Below are 23,232 nucleotides of genomic sequence, written 5' to 3'. Positions count from 1 at the left end.
CAACCTCCCCCTGCGCCTCAGTTTCCCGACAGTCAGCATGCTGTGATGCTGTGATGCATAAAGTGACTGCTCCCTGCACTCGGGAGGCTCAGCCACAGGAGCGGCGCCCTGTTCCAGCAGCACCCAGAGTCCAGGCGGCCTTGCCCTGCAGATGGGCAGTGAGGTGGGCTCAGAGGACACCCAGGTCATTGCCTGTGCCTCCAACAAACAGGCCTGGCCGTCAGGCCTCCCAGGAAGCTGTGGGGGAGCAGGCACCGCCCCCCCCATGCTCCTCGGCCTCAGGTGGTCAGATGCAGCAGGGAACGGCCCTCCACGAACACAGCCAGGGAAGCCCAGAGCCCAGCATGGCTACGTCAGAGGCGGCGTGCTGACCTTCCCCACCCTGTCCCCTCTGACCCCAAGAATCCCAAGCAAGCACTGCCACCAAGCCTAAGGTCCAGGAAGGCAGCTTCTCACAGGAGAGCCTGCAGCATCCAGCATGGAACACCAAGGGCCCTGGTGCCCCAGGCCTGCGGAGTGGGCAGGGCTCCTAGGAGAAGGCAGCCGTCGGGCCACTGGCTCCAGGGGTTCAGGGGCTCAGGAGCACTGCACGCAGGCACAGAGAGGTCTGTGAAGCACCCAGCCCCACCCCATGCTCTGCAAAACCACGTGTCCACTGGTGGGCACCAACCTGCCCCCCGCAACACCCTCAGAAAGTCTCTAACCAGGAGGAGAAGGGAGGCCAGGGACCCACCCACCGACTCAGAGGACAGCGAGAAGAGTCCCGGGGTATGCGGGGTGTGCAGGTGCCCTGCACCTCCACGGCCATCTGCGGCTCTGTCTCCAGAGCTGACGGGATGGAGGCTGTGCCAAGGCACGGGAGAGCAGGAGTGGCTGGGGCTGAGGGCCCCTGTGTCACCACCCCCCACCCCCTGGCAGGGTCTGCGTGCTGCCGGGCTCCATACATGGGCACAGCCACGTCCCCTGACCAAACAGCCAGCACCTGCCCAGGACTCATGGCAGATGTGCACCGGGTGGGAGCAAGGGCTGCCGGAGTGGCCAGGGAGGGTGCCCTCGGCCACACAGACACTCGGGTGGGAGCAGAGCTGACAGCCCCACAGGCCTGGCCTGCAGGAGCTGGGTGGGGACCACGAGGATGGGGAGCCGGTGGGTTAGGGGCACGGAGTGTGGCTTCCTGCATTCTTTGATTGGTTTCAGAATCATGTCATTCTGCTCGGGCTCCCCGGGGGACACTGGTATCTCCAGGGGACCCGGAGCCCACAGACCAAGCACGGAGTGGGCAGGCGGCTCAGAGCAGCCGCACTGGGTCCTGCACGAGGCCACCAGGCCCCTCGCTCACCCTCTCCAAGGTGACAGCAGACGGAGTCACTGAAGGGCCCTTGCAGCGGCCGGTCTGAGGTCAGCCCCAAAGGGGGGCTGCCCACAGGACAGGAGCCGGCGAAGCCCACCGCCCCCACACAGTGACACCAGGGATGCCCAGTACCTTATTGAGTTCCTCGATCCTCCGGATCAGGTAGGGGTTGCTGGAGGAATTCTCGAAGTAGACATAGTCTGCAAACAGCGACAGAGACAGCGTCACCCGTGGCAGCAAAGGCCGGAGCTGCGCCCACCTCCTGCTGCCCAGGGACTGGGGGCGCAGGAGGGGCAGCGCCATCCCCACCTCTGCTCTCGCAGGCGAAGAACAAACGGAGGAAGCGAAGCCCCTACACCCTCAAGGAGGGGTGCTGTGACCAAAACCGCCTGACGGACTGGGTCAGGGCCAGCGAGACGTGGCGGGAGGGCCGTACCCAGCCGGAGCCCGCAGCCCCCATCCTGGATCCTCACAGTCGCCAGCCGCCGAGGGCTCAGGCCCTTCTTGGGGAAGCCGTGGGGGTCAGGTGGCAGCTTCCCAGGCAAAGCCCAGCGCCAGCGCTGCCCAGCCTTGCCGGGAGCCCCAGGACACCTTCCCACTGGCCGCAGCCAGCCTGGATGCTACACCCCCAGAGCCACCACCAGCCCCCAGCCCTGCCCACATGCCCAGGGACCCCCATCTTTCCCTCCAAAACCAGCAGCAGCGACTGCGAAGAGAACACAGCTGGGGCTTTCTGGGCCCAGGCAAGCTCAGAAGCGGGGCAGAGTTGCTCTAGGAGTTATAGGGTCATCCTCGCCAGAGCTCAGGGACAGCGACGGGCACGGGGAGGGCCCCGGGACCAGCTGTAGGGTGAATACAACGCTTCCCTCAGCGATAAAACCACAGCGCCTCTGGCCTTCTCATCAGCTCCGCAGAGAGCGAGCCACTGAATTCACAGAGCCCAGAGGCTCACCCTGGAAGGCCCAGGGAAGTCCAGGCTGGTGGTGCCGATGCCCCAGCGCTCCAGGCCTCCCGGGGCTGCGTCCGCGAGAACCAGCACCATGAGCACCCTCGCCGGCCCACCTGCACTGCTGCTGCAGGGAGGACCCAGCATGAGGCCCGTCTCAGCTGGAATCAGCCCAGAGGCCCACGCAGGCCTGGGATTCAGCAAAATGCAGCAAGACCAGCACCAAAGGAGCCCAGCTCATCTGTCCACATGAGGCCAAACCTGTCCAACAAGGGGGCCGTCCAACAAGATGCCTGGAGAGCATCTCCCCTGCTGCCGGCACACACCTGCAGGCACGTGCCTGTGAGGACGCACCCGTGAGGACGCACCTATGAGGACGCACCCGTGAGGAAGCACCCATGAGGACGCACCCATGAGGACGCACCTGCAGGCACGTGCCCGTGAGGATGCACCCGTGAGGACGCACCTGCAGGCATGTGCCCGTGAGGACGCACCCGTGAGGACGCACCTGCAGGCATGTGCCCGTGAGGACACACCTGTGAGGATGCACCTGTGAGTACGCACCTGCAGGCATGTGCCCGTGAGGACGCACCTGTGAGTACGCACCTGCAGGCATGTGCCCGTGAGGACGCACCCGTGAGGACGCACCTGCAGGCATGTGCCCGTGAGGACGCACCCGTGAGGACGCACCTGCAGGCATGTGCCCGTGAGGACGCACCCGTGAGGATGCACCTGCAGGCATGTGCCCGTGAGGACACACCTGTGAGGATGCACCTGCAGGCATGTGCCCGTGAGGACACACCCGTGAAGATGCACCTGCATGGGCACGCAATGCAGAGCCACGCCTGTGCACGCAGCTCCTGAGCGCCCCGTGCCACCCGAGCAACACAGCAGATCAGACGAGGCTGCGCCCCCACAGAGCTCCACAGGACAATGGGCTAGGGGCACAGAGAGTCCAGAGAGGACAAAGCCACGGTGCCCAGGGGCCACGCCCAGCAGTGAGCGCTCCCTGAGAAAAGCCTGCGGAAGTGGCAGTAGGCCTGTGGGTCTGTGCCACGGCTGCAGGAGGCTCCGAATGCAGGCTGTGGTCACACCTGTGCAAAGCTGTGAAAACGACAGAATCCACTCAGTCACACACTCAGAATTGGTGGATTTCATCACATGTAGCCATTGCAAACAAACGTTTTTTACAAAGGTTTCAAATCAACCTTTCACTCTAAGAAACCAGATAAAGAAATTAAATCCAAAACAATGCATCAAACTTGCCAAAAATTGGGGGGGAAATGCCCCTCAAGCGAGGAAGGACAGACAAGCTGGGGTCCGTCCACCTGACAGAGGATCCCATGGCAGGGGCCATGAGTGAAGGCCCTGGCGGCACAGGATCTGCAGCACCGGGAGGCCCTCGGTGGTAGGGGGGCCCTGGGGCTGCGTGCAGCGGGGCCGCCGACACGATGCTGGCACGGGAAACCAAGGGGTGGAGGACGGGAGACCAGGCAGGGCCAGGGGATTTGCGGGAGCAGACTGTTCTACGTCACGACTGTGGGGCGACGTGACCACGGGCTTGCCAATACTCACACAACTGTACATGTCAGAGGAATTGCACTGCATGTAAATTGTGCTTGAATAAACGAACAGATAAAGCAAGAAGGCAGGAAGTAATACAGTAAAAACAACGTGAAACAAAAACAGTAGAGGGGAAAATACCAGAGGAATCAAAAGCTGGGATTTTGTTTTGTTTTGTTTTGTTTTGTTTTTGTTTGGAGACAGAGTCTCACTCTTGTGGCCCAGGCTGGGGTGCGGTGGCGTGATCTCGGCTCACTGCAACCTCCGCCTCCCAGGTTCAAGCGATTCTCCTGCCTCAGCCTCCCCAGTAGCTGGGACTACAGGCATGCACCACCACACACAGCTGATTTTTGTATTTTTAATAGAGACGGGGTTTCTCCATGTTGGCCAGGCTGGTCTCAAACTGCCGACCTCAGATGATCTGCCCATTTGGGCCTCCCAAAGTCCTGGGATTACAGGTGTAAGCCACCACGCCTGGCCTAAAAGCTGGTTTTTAACAAGATCAATAAACTGGAATCTTTAGCCAGACTGACAAAGAAACAAGGAAGCCACAAGTGACCAACATCAGGACGACAGATGAGACATCACTACAGATCCTCCTGATGTGAGAAGGGGAAGCAGGAATATTATGGAGGGCTTTATGCCAGAGAATCTGACAACTTAAATGAGATGAACCTATGGCTTGAAAGACACAAACACCGAAGCTCATTCAGGAAGACACAGGCAACCCTATTCATACCACAGAAGTAAAGCGACACACACTCTGGGCCCAGATGGCTTCACGATGAAGTCTATCAAACTTGAGTCTAGCCAACTTAAATTTAAGGAAAAATTAACACCAATTCTACACAACTCTTCCAGAAAACAGAAAAAGAGGGAACACTCCCCAGCTCACAGCGAGGACATCAGTGCCCTGATACCAAAACCAAACACACACAAGAGATCAGGAGGATCACTGGAGTCCGGGAGTTTGAGATCAGCCTCGGCAACATCATAGGACCCCACCTCTAAAAACTTTTTTTTTAATTAGCCAGGTGTGGGAGCACGTGCCTGTAGTCCCAGCTGCTTGGGGGCTAAGGCGAGAGGGCTGCTTGAAACCAGGAGCTTGGGGCCGCAGTGAGCCATGATGGCGCCACTGCACTCCAGCCTGGGTGACGGAGTGAGACCCCGTCTCTAAAAATAACTTAGAGAAAATTCAAACATCAATGGAGCTCATCATATTCACAGAATAAGTGAGAAAAATCCTATGACTATCTCCATAGTTGCAAGAGTATAATCTGAAAAAAGTCCCAAACATACTCTATTAAACGCTGAGTCAACAAGGAACTACAGGGTACTTCCTCAGCCTGGTAAGACATGTACGAGAAAACCTATAGCTCGCATCACCCTCCGTGGGGAGACAGGCTGCTGCTGCTGAGATCAGGGACGTGGAAGGGCACCTGCTCTCACACTACGGCTGACCAGGAGTCCCAGCCAGTGCAACAGGAAGATCCATGAAAGGCACACCAATGGCATGTGAAGAAACACAACTTCCTACATGCAGATGACGTGACTTTCTATACAGAAATCCCCAGAGTCTACAAAAAAGCTATTGAAACTGCTAAGAGTTCTGCAAGCTCGTGGGTCAATATCCAAAAACGAGTCCTCTTTCTAAGAACTACTAACAAACGGAAATCACACTTGTAAAAGTACCATTCACAAGAGCACCAAGAAAAATGAAATACTTACAAAATAAACTTTACAGAAGATCTATGTGCAGATGCTTAAAGACTGAAAGATCTGTGCAAAGACCTATATGCTGAAAAGTACAGAACACCGGTGAGAAAAATCAGCAGAAGATGCCCACAAATGGCAACAGATGAGATGTCATGGGATGAAATACATGCTGGTGAACTTCCTGTAAGGTCCGGAGAGTAAATACTCCAGGCTGTGCAGGCCAAGAGGCCACACCACGGATATCACGTAGGGACCAACGACAAATTTCCACACCTTTTACACGGATGAAATCTAAATCACCGAGTGCAGCTTTCCAGAACACAGATGCACTCGTGAGGACTTGGGTTCTTTTGGGAGATGACATTTTGCTTCACCAGGTTCAAATGTAGCGTCCTCTATCGCCAGAAGCAGCGACGACGGTGCCCGAGTCGGGGCTGGCTCGGGGGAGACCTTGCTTCACAGGGACTGCCCAGCACACCGCCAGCCCCGGGCGCGTGGCTCTCAGCGGGCAGCCTCGAGGCTGAGCTGGGATCTGCGGAACTCCACTAGACGCTTCACACCTTTTCCAGTCTTTCTTCCACTTCCCAGAAGGGCCAGCTCCGCAGGCTCGGGCTGCCCGCATTCTTCCTTCCAGAGCGGCCTGACCCCTGACCTGCTCCTGGGAAGTGGAGCCTCTGGGGCATCCTGCCTGCCAAGAGCGTCTGCTCACGGGCGCCACCTCAGGCAGGCTACCCTGACAGAGTGACGTATGGTGGGGCTTCGTGGCATCAGCCTGACCTCTGCAGGGGCTGAGACGGAGGGACGGAGGGCAGCCACACGGTGCTCAGCCAGGCCCCAGGCCCACATGACCAACCTGCGAAAACACCTGAGCCACCGAGGCTCACGGGAGCTTCCCTGGTCGGTAATACGTCAGGCCTGCCCCACAGACTACTGCTGGAGCCTCCGTGGGAGATCCGCACCTGGCGTCTCCGGAGCCCAGCCCCCGTGTCCTTTCCCGTGATGAACTGTGAGCGCTGGCAGGCATGTTCTAGCGAATCACTGAAGCCCAGGGTGGTCTTGGGGGCCCTGCCGCAGCACGTGCTTACGCGACAGGCCAGTCGCTTTCAGCTGCAGGTCAGGTGGGAGCTCCTCACACAGCTGAGTGGATTCTGAAGCGCAGACATTTCCCTTGCACCTGCGTCGAAGCCCCAGACACACTGCTGTGATCACAGCATGAGCCCAGAAAACAAGCTCACTGAGAATCTGTGGCGACGGAGACTGTGCCTCGCATTTCCCCCTCGACGGTAAGAACACCGTACGAAGCAGTTTGTAATGTGAACAACAGGAGCTGTTGCCAAGATGACTTCATCACAGTATAAAATCTGCAAATACGTGTGGCTGTGCCTAGGAATTTTATTTTTCAGGCTCATACTGGCTAATGTGCCTAGTAATTTTAAGATGAACTCACAAAGAACGTAAAGAACACCGTGCCACTAAAACTCGTTTACAGAGTCATCTGGTGTACTGAGGATGGTGGCCAACAGTGGTTCATTCGGAAATTTTTGAATGTCGGTGCTGGCTTTTTAAAAAAGCAGGCCGGGCGCGGTGGCTCAGGCCTGTAATCCCAGCACTTCCGGAGGCCGGGCGCGGTGGCTCACGCCTGTAATCCCAACACTTTGGGAGGCTGAGGTGGGAGGATCATGAGGTCAGGAGTTTGAGATCAGCCTGGTCAACACGGTGAAACCCTATCTCTACTGAAAATACAAAAATTAGCCGGGCGTGGTGGCACACGCCTGTAATCCCAGCTACTCGAGGGGCTGAGGCAGGAGAATCGCTTGAACCTGGGAGGCGGAGGTTGCAGTAAACCAAGATCATGCCACTGCACTCCAGCCTGGGCGACCAAGCACGACTCCGTCTAAAAAATTAATTAATTAATTAATTAAAAAGCCATAGAACTTCACCACTGCTGAGCCATCAAGCTGCTGCACAGGAGAGCAAGTCAAGATGGTCAGCTTCAGGCCGGGTGCTGGGGCTCACGCCTGAGCCCAGGAGGTCGAGGCTGCAATGGGCCAGGACCGTGCCACTGCTCTCCTGCCTGGGCAATATGACAAGACTCCACCTCTTAAAAAAAAGGTTTTTTTAATTCAAGAACTGCTGATAGTCAAGGATAGTCAAAGTTCACTGCTAAAACTACTGGTTCCATAAGGCAAGACAGATTCAAATACTTTCCACAGGCTGGGCACAGTGGCTCAAGCCTCTAATCCCAGCACTTTGGGAGGCTGAGGCTTGTGGATAACTTGAGGTCAGGAGTTCAAGACCAGCTGGGCCAACATGGTGAAATCCTGTCTCTACTAAAAATAGGAAAACTAGCCAGGTGTGGTACTTGCCTGTAGTCCCAGCTACTTGAGAGGCTGAAGCAGGAGAATCACTCGGGCCCAGGAGGTAGAGGTTGCAGTGAGCCAAGATTGCGCCACTGCACTCCAGCCTGGGCAACAGAATGAGACTCTGTCTCAAAAAAATAATAATAATAATAAGGCCGGGCACAGTGGCTCCTGCCTGTAATCCCAGCATTTTGGGAGACCAAGGAGGGTGCATCGCCTGAAGTTGGGAGTTCGAGACCAGCCCGACCAACATGGAGAAATCTCGTCTCTACTAAAAATACAAAAAATAATCCCAGCTACTCAGGAGGCTGAGGCAGAAGAATCGCTTGAACCCAGGCGGCGGAGGTTGTAGTGAGATCGCACCATTGCACTCCAGCCTCGTCAACAAGAGCAAAACTTTGTCTCAAAACAAACAAACACACACACACTTTCCACAAAATATTTACCTGCCAACAAGTAACAGAATGAATAACTATAGGCTTTCAGCACCTTATACTTTTAACAAGCCTTGTAAATTTGTCCAGCCAAGCCCTTTTCTGTGCTACACCCTTCACCACCATCACTGGTAACACATCCTAGCAGATTCCACTTCAGGTGACACCAAATTAACATCTTCCCAGCTGCTGCTTTTTTTTTTTTTTTTTCAGATAGAGTCTCACTTTGTCACCCAGGCTGGAGTGCAGTGGTGTGATCTTGGCTCACTACAACCTCCGCCTTCCGGGTTCAAGTGATTCTGCCTCAGCTTCTTAAGTAGCTGGGACTACAGGCGCATGCCACCATGCCCAGATAATTTTTTTATTTTTAGTAGAGTTGAGGTTTCACCATGTTGGTCAGGATGGTCTCAATCTCCCGACCTCGTGATCTGCCCACCTCAGCTTCCCAAAGTGCTGGGATTACAGGTGTGAGCCACCACGCCTGCCCTTCCCGGCTTCCTGCCTTTATGTGGCCCATGTATACTATTCAGAGGCTTGCCCTTCAAACTCACTAATTTTGGGGTTTTTTTTTTTTTTTTTTTTTGAGACAGAGTTTCCCTCTTGTTGCCCAGGCTGGAATGTAATGGCACTATCTAGGCTCACTACAATCTCAACCTCCTGGGTTCAAGAGATTCTCCCACTCCAGCCTCCCAAGTAGCTAGGACTACAGGCACGTGCTACCACACCCGGCTTATTTTTGTATTTTTAGTAGAGATGGGGTTTCACCAGATTGGCCAGGCTGGCCTCGAACTCCTGACCTCAGGTGATCCGCCCACCTTGGCCTCCTGAAGTTCTGGGATTACAGGTGTGAGCCACCGCGCCCAGCCCAAACTCACTACTGATGCCTCAAATAAACTGAGCAGTATCAGTAACATCTGCTGACTCCCTGACACCCAAGGAAAAGTGATCAACATGATGCTGCTTTCTGCCCGTTCATGTTGCTCTCAACGTTTTCAGCTCCCGGGCAACGGTTTTCTCTGCGGGACTAACCGTGTTGAGCAGGTTTCTTTCCTCTGGACAGGCTTCTTTGGCTGCGATGAGCAAACACGATTTCCTCACTACTGATAAGAGCTTTCCTTGCTGGGCTACTAAGTCGGTTACGTGGAAACCCACATTGATTGTATCCTCGTTTTCATCTTTATTTCTGTAAAGAAGTTCTGCTGTGATGAGACACTCCTTTTAACTTTTCTGACACTTCTGAGCATCGCTTGTCCCGGAGTTCAGAACCGTGGTGATACCACATGCGCCCGCATCCCTTCGGCACAGGGGCAGTCACTAGACCACAGCGAGGCTTGGCCGGCCGGGGCAGAGGCAGACGGTGCACCTGCCGCGCAGCTTAGAAGGGCCCTGCTCAGGGCCGAGTGTGGTGGCTCACGTCTGTAATCCCGGCACTTCAGGAGGCCCAGGCGGATGGATCACCTGAGGTCAGGAGTTCAAGACCAGCCTGGACAACATGGTGAAACCCCGTCTCTACTAAAAACACACAGAAATTAGCCAGGTGTGGTAGCTCACGCCTGTAATCTCACCTGAGGGGAGAGGCAGGGGAATCTCCACTCAGGAGGCTGAGGCAGAGGGTGCAAGGTCACACCACTGCACTCCAGCCTGGGTGACAGAGCAAGACCCTGTCTCAGAAAGAAAAAAACAAGTGGGGGTGGGGGCTCCATTCAGTCAGCTCTCCGCTTGATTTCACACAGTGGGAAGTGGAGCTGCGGGGATGCGGGTGGCACTCAAGACGTGGATGAGCTGTGCCTGCCACCGCGCGGTCTGTGGAGCGCTGTCTGCCTCTGTGTGTCCTGCAGTGGGCTGACCAGCAGCACAGACTCATGGCCACTCGGGTCTTATAATATCATAAGCAAGAAATATTTGGTCTTGTCCCTGGTTCCTGGCATAAACTCTGGAGTGATGGGAGTGTCTTCAAGATGGAGGCCAGTACCCAGAGAGACCAAGACAGGATCACAGGGTTAAGAATTCCAGCCCCACCCAGGTATCTCCAGGGAGGGGACAGGGGCTGAAGGCAGAACTGATCCCCAATGGTCAATGAAGTATCAATCATACCTAAGTAATGGAGACTCCACGAAAACCCAAAAGGACAGGATTTGAAGGGCTCCCAGGCAGCTGAACAAGTGCAAGTGGGTAGGGGAGGACGTGGAGGCTCCAGCCATCCTTGCCATCTCTATGCACCTCTTCCATCAGGCTGCTCATCTGCGCCCTTGGGAATGAATCTTCTTTATAATAAGCCACTGAACATTAGCATTTCCCTGGGATCTGAGATGCTCTGTCAAATTAATCCAACCTGAAGACGGGGTCCCCAGAATACTGATTTACAGCCAGTGGGTGAAAAGCTCAGAACCTGAGGTTTGGGATTAGCATCAGAAGAGAGGACGGTCCTCTTTCGGCGTTTCCGCTGTCCCGCTCAGCGCTGTGACTGGAGCCCTCAGCTGGCCCGGCAGCGCCGGCTGCAGCTCCCCGCACCGTCACCATGTCGCGGTTTCTCACCACCGGTTTGGACAGCGAGTCTGAGTCGTCCCTGTCCGGGGAGGAACTCGTCACCAAACCCGTCGGGTGGAGCGGCGCCGGCAGGTCCCGTTCCACCTGCACGTCAACCTGGAGCCGCTGGAGCGTGTCGACCTGGCGTCTGCCACGCTCCCGGAGATCCCCTACGTGGCTGCCCACGAGAGCGACGCCCGCCGACACATGGTCAGCAAGCAGTTCCACCGCCAGCTGAGCATGGGCGAGCGGCAGCCCCTGCTGGGTCCCCCTGAGCCCATGAGGGAGGCCGTGAAGACGGGTGACTGGAAGACCTGCCACAGTTTCGTCATCAATGAGAAGATGAATGGGAAAGTGTGGGGCCCTTTCCCCGAGGCTGACAAAGTCCACATGGTGCGGGTTAGGAAGATCCAGGAAGAGTCACTGAGGGGCCGCCTCTTCACCTACAGCAGCGGGTAGGACTCCATCGGCATGGAGACGCCGTCGGACGTGTCTGAGCTGGGTCTGCGCACTGTGCATTCCGTCATCAGCAAGACGACCACTAATGAGGAGCTAATGGCCTCCCTGGACCAGCCGACGCAGACGGTGCTGATGCACCACGCCGAGCCCACTGCCCGGCAGAAGCTGGCTCTGCAGCTGGCTGAGAAGCTGGGAAGCCTGGTGGAGAACAATGAGCAGGTGTTTGACCGCAAGCAGGGCACCTACGTTGGCGCCTTCCGAGACCAGAAGGACGGCTACGCGAAAACGAGGGCCACGTGCGCCGCGGCGGCTACCGCCGGCAGCAGTCTCAGACGGCCTGCTGAGCTCTCCAGCGTCCCCGCGCCTAGACCATCCAACCTTGAGGTCCTAAACCACACCCCAGTTATTAAAGGTCTATTTAAAGTTGGGAAAAAAAAGCAGAGAGGACAGTCTTGTGAGACTCAGCCATTCAGCTGCAGAACCTAGCATTCTATCCAGGTAAGCAGTGTCAACATCGGGTTAAATCATAGGACATCCAGTTGGTGTCCACCGGATAACCGACTGGCTGCTGGTGGGGAGAAACGGCACACACGTTCCAGGGACCAGAGGTGAAGCGTTCTGCGTTCAAAGCGTGAGAGTAGGAAACGGTCTGTCTTTTCCTATCCCTATCACGAATATTCAACCCCACCACAGCAGCTCAAAGCAGCCACAGAATCACCAGAATCCCATTCATGTGGCTGTGGTCCCATAACACTTTATTCCCGGGCACTGAAATGTGAATTTCACATAATTTTTATGTGTCATGAAGTTTTCTGCCTTTGATTTTTTCTCAACAATTAAAAACTGTAAAACCCATTCTTAGCTCATGAGTCATCAAAAACAGGCAGTGGGCCAGCTGCCAATCCCTGTCCGAGAGGACTCGAGATTGGTCTAGATGCCAACTACTTCCCAAACAGACCTACGCGGGCACCGCGCTTCGCCTGATGACGCTTTGCCCGTGTTGTGTTTCTTACAGACTGAAGGTTCGTGGCAACCTGCATCAAGCGAAGTCTCTCGGTGCCATTTTTCCAGCAGCTCACTGCGCGTCTCCGTCACGTTTTGGTGATTCGCTCAGTATTGCCAACTTTTTGACCATGATTCTACCGGTTACGGTGATCTGTGATCAGCGACCTCTGGTTCTGCTATTGTCACTGTTTTGGGGCACCGTGAGCCACAGCCATCTGATAACTGAATTGATACACGGCGCGTTCTGACTGCCCTAGGAACTGGCCAGCCCTCCCTCTCTCTCCCTCTCCTGGGGCCTCCCTATTCCCTAAGACACAATATTGAAATTGGGCCAATTAATGACCCTGCCATGGCGTCTAAGTAGTCAAGCGAAGGGAAGAGCTGAGAGTCACACATCTGTCACTTTGAAACGAAAGCTGGAAATCAATGAGCAAGCTTAGTGGGGAAGGCATGTTGAAAGCCAAGACACCCTAATGGAAAGCTAGGCCTTTGGCACCAGGCAGGTATCCAAGTTGTGAATGCAGAGGGAAAGTTCCTGAAAGAAACTGAAAGTGGGCCGGGCGCGGTGGCTCACGCCTGTAATCCCAGCACTTTGGGAGGCCAAAGAGGGTGGATCACTTGAGGTCAGCAGTTCGAGACCAGCCTTGGCAACATAGCGAGGCCCCATCTCTACAAAATATAGAGAAACTCAGCTGTGTGTGGTGGCATGCACCTGTGGTCCCGGCTACTCAGGAGGCTGAGGGAGAAGGATCACTTGAGCCTGGGAGGTGGAGGCTGCAGTGAGCCATGACTGTAGCACTGCACTCCAGCCTGGGTGACAGAGCAAGACCTTATCTCAAAAAAAAAAAAAGAAGCCAGACGCAAAAGCCCACATACCGTGCAAGGCCACTTCTATGGCACTCTGGACAAGACAGAAGACAGGTCAGTGTTGCTGCGAGCTGGGGGAGGAGAGGCGGCTGACTAGGAAAGGTCCCAACAGAAGCACGTCAGGTGAGAAGAACTGCATGAGAATCGCAGGCTCAGCGCAGGCGGCTTTCCGTGTGTAACACCCAGGCTGGAGTGCAGGGGCGCGATCTCGGCTCACTGAAACCTCTGCCTCCAGCACTCAAGCGATTCTCCTGCCTCCGCCTCCCAAGCAGCTAGGACTACAAGCACGCACCACCACGCCCAGCTAACGTTTTTTATATTTTTAGTAGAGATGGGTTTTGCTGTGTTGGTCAAGTTGAAACTACTGAGCTCAAGTAGTCTGCCCGTTTCAGCTTCCCAAAGTGCTGGGATTGCAGGCGTGAGCCACTGTGCCCAGCCTAAACCTGACTTTAAGTTAAAAAAAAATACACACACCCACAGAGTCGATTCTCATTATCCGCAGTAATTATGTTCTATAAAGTCACCGCTAATACCGAATTACTGAACACCAAACCTCTGCTCCTACAGGAAATACAGGGTCAGGTTCCTACGAGCCTCTGGTCACATCTTCAGCAACCAATCAATACACAAAAGCATTATTTTGCGTTTCTGTCAAAGAACTTTATATAATAAGCACTGCTGTTCTCTGACACTGAACTCACACGGGGGCAGAGCCTGTCTAACATGCATTCTGCCCGTGGACCCGTCACAGCCACCTGTGCACAGGGACACCTGCTGCAGCACCTCCCGGGGCATCTGAAGAGCAAAATCACAGGCAGGAGCCCCAAGGGCAAGACGCGTGGCCCTCAGCAGCCCGAGAGAGGACACCTTGCTCCCAACAAGGGAGCACCAGCAGAGGGCAGGGTCCCTCACTCGCCCCAGCAGGCACCCGGGCACCACGCAGTTCGGGCTTTTAGCGGCCTGTGTGTGCCCGCCAATGGCTGCAAAAGTGACACAAGTGTGAATTCTGGGGTTACGCATACGTTTTAGCAAGTGGGGGACGGGGCCGCAAAAGAACTGGGGGAGAACAGACACAGCCCCCAAGATCGCTGAGCGACAGGAGCTGCGTGCAGGGCGGTACCCGTGGCCCCGCCTGTGTGGGACCCTCCAGGGTGCAGCCCACTCTCCTGAGCTCACACCACCGCCGGGTCTGCCATAGTCAGAAACGGGGGCCCAGGAAACAGCAACAGTCACCGGGAAAGCCCCCAGCGCCCCCACTCGGGAGGCGGGTCTCCATGTGACCACATCCCAAATGCTGCAGACATGTCCTGTATTTTTATCTGTAAAACCCGGGCACTGACAGCCTCGTGCCCAGCCCATCCTCAGGCATCCTCCTCCTCCGTCGCTGTCCCCACAAAGTCCACGAAGGGTCGGAGACCAGAGCCCCAGCGTCCGAGGGGCATCCGGCAGCCAGGGATGGGGACAGTAGCCCCCAGAGGCTGCAAACAGATGTCCCCACGTGCAAGTGGCCCAATGGCCCAGGCACCCTGTCTCCTAGAAGAAGGGACGGAGCATGACCCTCCCCCAGAACTGCCCCAGCCCAGCCCAGAGAAAGCCACACCTCAGGGCCAGTCCCCGAGTGCTCTGTCCTCCGAAGGCAGGGGATGAACCAGGCAGAACCAGGTGCGCCCCACACCTGATTCCACCGCTGACCAACTGCACAGGCCATGAGGCTCATTTTACTTTTTTGAGACTGAGTCTCGCTCTGTCTTCCAGCCTGCAGTGCAATGGCACCATCTGGGCTCGCTGTAGCCTCCATGGGTTCGTTTTTAAGGTGTGATTGGCACTGCCCGGTTTCCTTCCACGACAATGCTGCCCTGAGGACAGCCTGGCAGGGCACGGACAGGAAGGGACACGTGGGCCCCCCAGCTGCACAGATCTGCAGACTCCCCTCCTGATGGCACCCACAGAGGTCAGGCCCTGACCGCAGAGGTCTCTGGGGGAAGGGGGCACTTCAGCTCCTCAGGCCGCCAGGGCCGTCCAGGCAGAGAAAGCAGCACAGCCCACGCCAGGCCGGATGACAGGGCTGCAGTGATGAGGCTGCCCCAGGGAGGCTGCCGGGAGGCTGTGAGGGGAGGTCACCACAGACCTCTGAGATGCGCCGCACAGCCCACAGGAACAAGCCTGGGTCCTGGCCTCGGGGGTGCAGGGGTCAAGTTGGTGGGGTGGGTGGGGTGTAGGGGCGTGGGGTGCTGGGTGGCCCTGCACCGGGAGGGTGGCCCCATTGCCACAAAGATCTCCCAGTCTGCACGCTCAGACACGAGCCCAGTGGGACAGGAACGGAGCATGCCAGCTGCGGTGGGGGTGGGGACACCAGTGACACGGGAGCCCCGGGAAGCAGTGAGCCCAGGCAGCAAACTAGGAAAGATCATTTGGAGAACATGAAATGCTCTGCTGGGCAGGGCAGCTCACAACCTTGCAACCCCAGCAGCACTCAGGGAGGCCAAGGCAAGAGGATCGCTCAGGCCCTGGAGTTCGAGACCAGCCTGTGCGACACCGTGAGGCCCAGCCTCTATAAAAGATATAAAAAGGAGCTCGTGTGATGGTGTGCACCTGGGGGCCCCGCTACTCAGGAAGCTCAGGTGGGAGGATCACCAGAGCCTGGGGGTGGAGGCTGCAGGGAGCTGTGATGCTGCCACTGCACCCCAGCCTGGGTGACAGGAGCCCCTGTCTCAAAAACAACACAATTCTGCGCTCCCAAGACAGCCTGCTGGAGTGTCAGGTAGGGACTAAGCTGCCCCCACACAGGGTTTCAGGGTGGCTCCTCATGGGGAACGGCCGTCACTGTTTCTAGCAGGACTCAGCCCATAATCAGGAGAGAGCGTCCCGAGTGCAGCTGGAGGAGGAGGGAGGCCCTGCAGCCAGTGCTCCCCCGGCTGCCCCCCGGGCGCCTAGCAGGGCACACGGCGGGCACCACCCCAGCATCCCAGCCTCACCTGCTGAGCAGCGTCCAGATGTGCAGCTGGGGACCCACGTCTAGGCAGGACGCCCGCAGGGCCACGGCAGCAGCCTTGGCCTCCAGAGCCCGCAAATGCGGGGATGGCGGGAACGGCAGTGCCACAGCGGGTCAGGTATCAGAGATGCGCTTCTTTGGACCATTCATTCCAACATCCCTCACCGACAGCTCCTTTTTTATTAATCTAAGAGCTTAATTGCCAGATTTTCCTCTCAGAACAATATGGGGCTGGATGCAGTGGCTCACGCCTGTAATCCCAGCACTTTAGAAGGCCAAGGTGGGCAGATCACTTGTCAGGAGACTGAGACCAGCCTGGCCAACATGGTGAAACCTCATCTCTACACAAAACACAAAAACTAGCCAGGCGTGGTGGTGCGTGCCTGTAAGTCCAGCTACTCAGGGGACTGAGGCAGGAGAATCGCTTGAACACAGGAGGCAGAGGTTGCAGTGAGCAGAAACTGTGCCACTGCACTCCAGCCTAGGCGACAGAGCGAGACTCCGTCTCAAAAAAAAAAACCACCAACATGGAAGGCCAAAACTAGGCACCAAGCCCGCCCTGGAGCAAGCGAGGAGTGCTCAGTGGCTGAGGCAGGAGGGTCCCAGGGCCCACCCTGCTGGAGAGTGAGCAGGGCCACAGTGCTCAGGCCGAGCGGGACAGCACACCTGGGCCCCAGCCACTTCTACATCCTGCTCTCGGGGATGGCCGTCTCCAGGGATCTTCCCTGCCTTCTTGGGCGGAACCCCAAGAGTCCGCCCATGGGGCAGCAAGTGCCCAGGGACCGCACGCACTCAGTACTCAGGGCAGGGCACTGGCCGCAGCCCTTTACAAATCAGGTTTTTTTTACTTTTTTCCCCACTGGCAAGTACGTAGAGCAGTAAAGTTTAAACTTCAAAGAAAAACCCACTAGAACAAAAAAGCAAAAGCGGCATTTCTGACACATGACAGAGCGTGGGTGACAGAGCGTGGGTGAGGGCGCCCCCAAGCCCGGTGAAGACCAGTGGCGTGGACGGACGCTTCCGTGCAGGCCACACAGACCCCCGGACAGCGCCCGCGGCCCTGCCGGGCAGAGGCTTTCTGCCATCTTTTCAACCTAAGTTAATTTTTTTTTTTTTTTGAAATGGGAGTCTAGCGCTGTCACCCAGGCAGGAGTGCAGTTGCGTGATCTCAGCTGACCGCAACCTCCACCTCCCAGGCTCAAGCGATTCTTCTGCCTCAGCCTCCTGAGTAGCTGGGACTACAGGCGTGCACCACCACCCCCGGCTAATTTTTACATTTTTAGTAGAGATGGGGTTTCACTATGTTGGCCAGCCTGGGCTTGAACTCCCAACCTCAAGTGATCCACTTGCCTCAGCCTCCCAAAGTGCTGGGATTACAGGCGTAAGCCACCACACCCAACCTTGAGCTATATTAAAATTAAAACAGCTGGGCATGGTGGCTCATGCCTAATCCCAACACTTTTTGCGGTGAGCCGAGATCACACCATTACACTCCAGCCTGTGCAACAAGAACAAAACTCTGTCTCAAAATAAATAAAAGAAAACAAAAAGGCCAGGTATGGTGGCTCACGCCTGTAATCTCAGCACTTTGGGAGGCCAAGGCGGGCAGATCATGAGGTCAGGAGTTCGAGACCAGCCTGGCCAACATGGTGAAACCCCTGTCTCTTCTAAAAATACAGAAATTAGCAGGACGTGGTGGCATGCGCCTGTAGTCCCAGCTACGGAGGCAGGAGAATCTCCTGAACCCAGGAGGCAGAGGTTGCAGTGAGCCAAGATCGAGCCACTGCACTCCAGCCTAGGCAACAGAGCAAGACATCTCCAAAAAAAAATAATAATAATAATTAAAAAAAAAAACCCAAAAGATGGGGTGTGAACCTCTTGCAATGAAGAAAAGAAACACCCAAGGCGAAGCAGCACTGGCCTGTGTGCTGAAACGCAGACCCCTGCACGAACAGACGCAGGCAGCTCACTGGCACTGACTTCCGCTGTCCTGTCTCGGAGGCTATCTCACATCTTCATGTTCAACTCCGAGAAGCAGCGCTCCGCCAGCGCCCTGGGGCCCCTCTTCCCACAGCAGGCTCCAAGCCTTCCTCAGCCCTTAGGACTGAAGAGGTCAGGGAACCCTGACCCCGCCACCCTTGCCCAGGCGATCCGCTGCCCTCACAGGCACAGACACAGGCCTCGGTCTGTGGCCAGGGCAGTCCGCGGGGAAGAAACAGGCCCTGTTCCCTCCCGCTCACCACTTCACCCAGCTCAGCTGGCACAAAACTGCTGTGGCCGGCACACCTTCCCCTACCGAGCCCGACCTGGCAGGGCCTTGCAGCAGCCTGCCAGCTAAAACGCGGGATGCCCAGATAAGAATCTTCTGGGATAAGCATGTCCCATGCCATATTTGGGACATACTTACACTAAGAAATTTCTGTTTATCTGAAACTCAAATTTGCCTGGGCGTCCTGTTCTTTTCTGTGCTGAATGTGGCGCCTCTATGCACAAGGTCCCTGCAGGCACACAGGAGCAAGCCCCTTCCCAGGCTGGGTCCCTACCGGCAGCTCCCACAGGCCGGGGCTGGCGGCCCAGACAGGGCCCATGCCAGGCAGCGGGACAGACGCACAAAGGCCGCTCAGGGGACACTGCACACCTTTCTGTCTTGCCTAGGGGCTCAAGAATCCAGACGCCCCTCCCTGAGCGAGCACCAAGACCGGAAGCCAACATGCGACGTCCAGTCCACTGCCACCAAGGGGCCCTGCCGGGACCGCAGGGCCACAGGACCGAAGCCGGGGTTCCTCCGGAAGCCAGGCATAAATGCCGCTTCTCCCATAGGACGGTCAGGACAGAGACAGGGAGCGCTACAGTCTTGCCGGCAGGAGAGGACGTCCTCGGGGCAGGCACGTGGGGGGCACACCTGGCCACAGTGACCACGTACTGCACACACAAAAGCAGCCGGATCCCACGCCTGCCTGTGCTGCCAGCAGACGGCACCCAACCTCCGTGCTCCTCATCCCAGGAAAAGAGAGCAGCGGCATCTCTGCCAGGCACAGTGGGCCCTTCTGCAGCGGCTTGGGGTCCAGGCCACCTGCCCTCACAGCACGGGTGCACTTGGGTCAGTGAGGCCCCGGGACGGGCCTGTGGGCACGGGGTAACAGAGGGTGCGGGGGACAGAGTGCCACGCAGACCCACTCAGGGCTCTTCCCAAGCCTGTGCAGCGCCCAGAGGGGCTGCAGCTCAGTGACGGGACGAGCGGGGTCCTGGCATTCTCAGCCACAGCACAGCCGCCACAGGGCACAGGACGGCTGAGACACAAGGTCCTCGCCCACACCAAGGGGAAGCTGAGGCACAGGAAGGTGGAAGGGGCGGCCAGGCTGGCGCCAGGTTCACAGGCAGGGGGACCTGAAAGCCGAGCAATGCAGTCACTCGCCACTGGGAAGGCATGCGTCGGGGTCCGGGTATCCCCAGTCCAGAGTCCAAAGCCGCCTCCACTCCCCACCTCCAGCCTGGGTGTGGGCAGGGAGGGCTCTTCTTGGGACCAATCCCAAAACCATGCGCAGTGGGCCCGGCTGAGCCAGGCAGTAGGCATCCTCTCTGCCAGGGTGAGAAACCGGCCCTCATGTCAGGCTGGAAGGGGGTCTCCAGGTGGGGAGAAAGAACAAGGAGGAACAGGCCCCTCCCTCGAGGGACCCCGCACCCTGGGTGCTCCCTGAGCGTGGGGTGGGCCCAGCCCACCTGTGTCCACACAGGGACCCGGCAAAGGTGTGTGAGGCTGTGGGAGGGGCTGCCGCTGGCCGGAGAACAGGCCCACCGCCCCTGCAGAGGCCCGGGGCCCGGAGCTGCTGATGCGGACTGACCACCCGTCTCACAGACGGACGGGGGTGGGGGGCTTCCACCGTCCCCAAGGTCACAGGGCTGGCCGGTGGGACCACACAGACGTCCAAGGTAGCAGAAGCCACGCTCGAGGGACGCAGAGTGTTCTGGGCACTCGGGGCCAGGGCAATGGGGACCAGGCCAGCGCGACAGTGACCCCAGCTCCCTGCAGCAGCGCAGGCTGCAGGTGGGGGAGGTAATGGCCACCTGCCGAGACGGTCACAGGCGGGGAGGGGTCTCAGAGTCCCGGGGAGGGAGGCGCTGACGGAATGATGGAGTGCGCGCGACCCCCCACCTCCCTGTGAAAGACCCCACGGCGTCCCAGGCGCACGAAGTAGGGCAAGGCCCAAAGCCGCAGGCCCGAGGGGCCCGCGCAACAGGAGGCTGGGCCCAGGGAGGCAGCCCCCGGCCCCGGCCCAGGGGGCCCTCCGGCCTCTCCCCAGCCCTTGCAAAGCGCCTCCCGATTGGGCTGAGGTGAGCGGGAGGCAGGGAAAAGTTTGGGGGGACTTAGAGGCGTGCTCGGGATGCTCGCCTCCCGCGGAAGACCCCCGAGGGAGCCCTGCTGGGGGAAGCCCCGGGGCCAGGCTGCAGGAGGGCCCCGGGGAGGAACGCGGGCCCTCGCCCGGGCTCCCCATCCCGAGGGGACGCACCGGAGTCCCGGCACGGGGCCGCGCGCCGGGGGAGACCCCGCACCCCAAAACTCCTGCTCCCAGGCCGGCAGCCGGCGCCTCCCAAGACCACGTGCTCCCGCTGGGGGCTCCCGGCCCCGGCCCCCCGCCGGCCCCGCCGCCCGCGCCCTCCCCGTCCCCGCGGCCGCCCCCTCGGCCCCAACAGGTGGGCCGCCCCCCACCCCGGCCGCCGCGCCCCGCCCGCCCCGGTGGGGCCGACCCGCGGGGCCATCTTGGGTCGGGGCGAGCGCGGCGGGGGCTGCTCGGGAAGGGCCGGGGCCTGCGGGCCGGGGCCGGGCATAAAGGCGGCGCGGCCTTACCTCCGACCCTGTACATGTTGGCGGCCATGTCCGGGCCGGCGGCGGCGGAGGGGCCCGGGGCGGGCGCGGCGCTCGGCGCGGGCGGCCGGGAAAATGGAGGCGCGATGGCGGGGGCGGGGGGCGCCGCGGGCGTTTAAAGGGGCCGCGCTGCTGCCGCCGCCGCCGCCGCCGCCGCCGCCGAGGCCGCCGAGGCCGCGCAGGGACGGGAGGGCCGCGGCGCGGGCGGGAGAGGAAGAGGAGGAGCGGCCGCGGGCGGCGGGGAGGGGCCTCGGGCGCCGCCGCCCACCGCGCGGGCCGTTACCGACCCCGCGCCGCCCGCGGCCCGCGCGCCCCTTCCCGGGCGGCTCCTCCCGGCGCCCGGAGTCCTCCCCGCGCGCCGCTTCCTGGGTGGGCCCTTCCACCCGCACTCCCTGCTAGATCCTCCCCTGTGCCCTGGGGCCAGGGGGTCCTCCACAGGGGCCCCTTCCCTGGTGACCGTCCCGGTGCCCCGCAGGTGAGTCCTGCCATAGCTCTCCAGGGCTTCCTCGTGGTGCTGGGGTCCCCCGCAGTCCTCCCGGAGCCCCCCAAGGGCCCTGAAGCTCAGCGGCCCAGCCCTGGCCTCGGGGTCTCCACTGCACACCTTCCTCCAGGCCTAACCTTTCCCCCCCCACCCTAGGCAGTGTGCGCCCCCGGCCTTCGCCGCCCAGCCCGCCTGGCACCCTGGACAGGTGGCCGTGAGTGCCCTGGTATGGGCAGGCCCCGTAGCTGGCAAAGCCTCCCTGAACTGTGACCTGCTGAGAAGGCCCAGAGGAGGTGCCTGTGCTCAGAGGCCACCTCCAAAGTCCCCACCTGAGGCTGGAACCAGCACCTACTGACCCGGCCAGTTCCCAGCAGGGCTGGAGTCCAGGAGGGCCGCACTCTCTCCACAGTGGGGCAGCCACCTTCCCTCCCGCCACCTGTCAGGATGGGTGTGTTTGTGCACAGGTGTGAGAGGATAGTCCAGTGACCCAGACGCCCCAGCCAGAAAGCGCATGGGGCGGGAAGGGGGCTTCCCAGATGGAGAGAAACAGGTGGTCTCGGAATGGCTCCGAGATGGGTGCAGCCTCAGTGTTTCGGAGGTGAGGAAAAGGAGGTGTCTCGTGGCTCCAGGCTGCTGATCTGAGCAGCACCGTGGGTCACGGCCCTGCCCGCTCAGATGCTGGAGGTGGGTGCGTGGCTGGAAGGAGCTGTGGTCTGTCTGGGACATGCCTCCCTGTGGGACATGGAGGGAGCCCCGAGGCCGCGGTGCAAGATCCAGGCAGGTGGGACGGACGTGGTCAGGGTGCCGGGGAAAGAGCATGGGGAACCCAGCACACAGGACCCCAGCCCGGTAGGCAGGGAACAGCATGTGCTGGGAGGACAGCCGGGTGGGGTCCAGGAGAGCAGGGCCACAACGTTATGGCTGCGGAGCGGACCAGAAAGGAAAGCCCTGCCAGGGTTAGCACAGGGCCAGGAACCAGAGCGGCAGGGCGGTCGTGTCTCCGGGGAGAGAGGGCTGTGGGTCCCAGGACCGTCCTGCGGGCTGCAGGGAACAGGAGCTGGCTTGCTGGTGACTGGGTGGGAAGAGGAGAGGGCTGGCGGCCAGGTGCCGGAGGGGCGATGACAGACAGGCAGCGTCTTCCCAGGAAGGAGGTGGGGCTGCTGGTCCCCCGGCCCCACCTCGGCTCCTCAGCAGGAAAGCAGAGCTGCGGCCTGAGATCTCCTCCTGCCAACGCCTGGCATGGCCAGAGAGTTAGCCAGAAACACCAGCACGTGCCAGGCAGCTGGGAGGCACGGGGGCGCCCCCTGACGCTGCATGTGTAGTGCTCCCACTGCCACCCCAGAAACAGGACGAGCTTCACAGCGAGAACCCGGTGGACACATCCTGACAGTGACAGACACCGCCCCAGCCTGGAGAGGGGCCTCCTGAAAACAGCAGCCTTTGCTGCTTCTCCCAGTGCGGGGGGAGACGCTGGCAGCCGGTGGGGCAGTCGAGGCCGGCCTTCCGAGGGAGCACGGGGCAGGGTCTGGTTCGCAGGGAGGTCCTCTGAACCTCAAGCCAGGACCCCCAGTGGAGAGGACACACCCCCCACCATGCAGAATGACGTTCAGTAAACTCTCAAAGACAGCACAGAGCCCGCTCCTCCCGCCGACCCCTACTCTGCCTCCA

At 59.0% G+C, this 23,232-nt stretch overlaps 1 protein-coding gene and 1 pseudogene across 5 annotated transcripts in view; one reads left to right on the top strand and one right to left on the bottom strand.

Moving 5' to 3' along the window:
• Positions 1 to 21,302, bottom strand: part of MTA1 (metastasis associated 1) — a 54,579-nt gene extending 33,277 nt beyond the window's left edge. For 3 of the 5 annotated variants that reach the window (XM_064375277.1, XM_064375278.1, XM_064375279.1), the window contains exons 1-2: positions 21,066 to 21,302; positions 1,484 to 1,551 (exon numbers count right to left, since the gene is read on the bottom strand). In XM_064375277.1, the coding sequence (XP_064231347.1) occupies positions 1,484 to 1,551; positions 21,066 to 21,093 (96 nt within the window). In that variant the 5' untranslated portion in view covers positions 21,094 to 21,302. The remainder of the gene's footprint in view (positions 1 to 1,483; positions 1,552 to 21,065) is intronic. The other 2 variants (XM_064375280.1, XM_064375281.1) reach the window with 1 other exon arrangement.
• On the top strand, positions 5,934 to 11,699 carry LOC135274153 (eukaryotic translation initiation factor 3 subunit C-like; annotated as a pseudogene).
• Positions 21,303 to 23,232: the final 1,930 nt, after the last annotated feature.

Source organism: Aotus nancymaae, unplaced genomic scaffold (assembly GCF_030222135.1).
Source record: "Aotus nancymaae isolate 86718 unplaced genomic scaffold, 86718_ANA_hifiasm-v0.15.2.pri h1tg000011l, whole genome shotgun sequence".
NCBI lineage: Eukaryota > Metazoa > Chordata > Mammalia > Primates > Aotidae > Aotus > Aotus nancymaae.
This window is presented reverse-complemented; position numbering and strand designations above follow the sequence as displayed.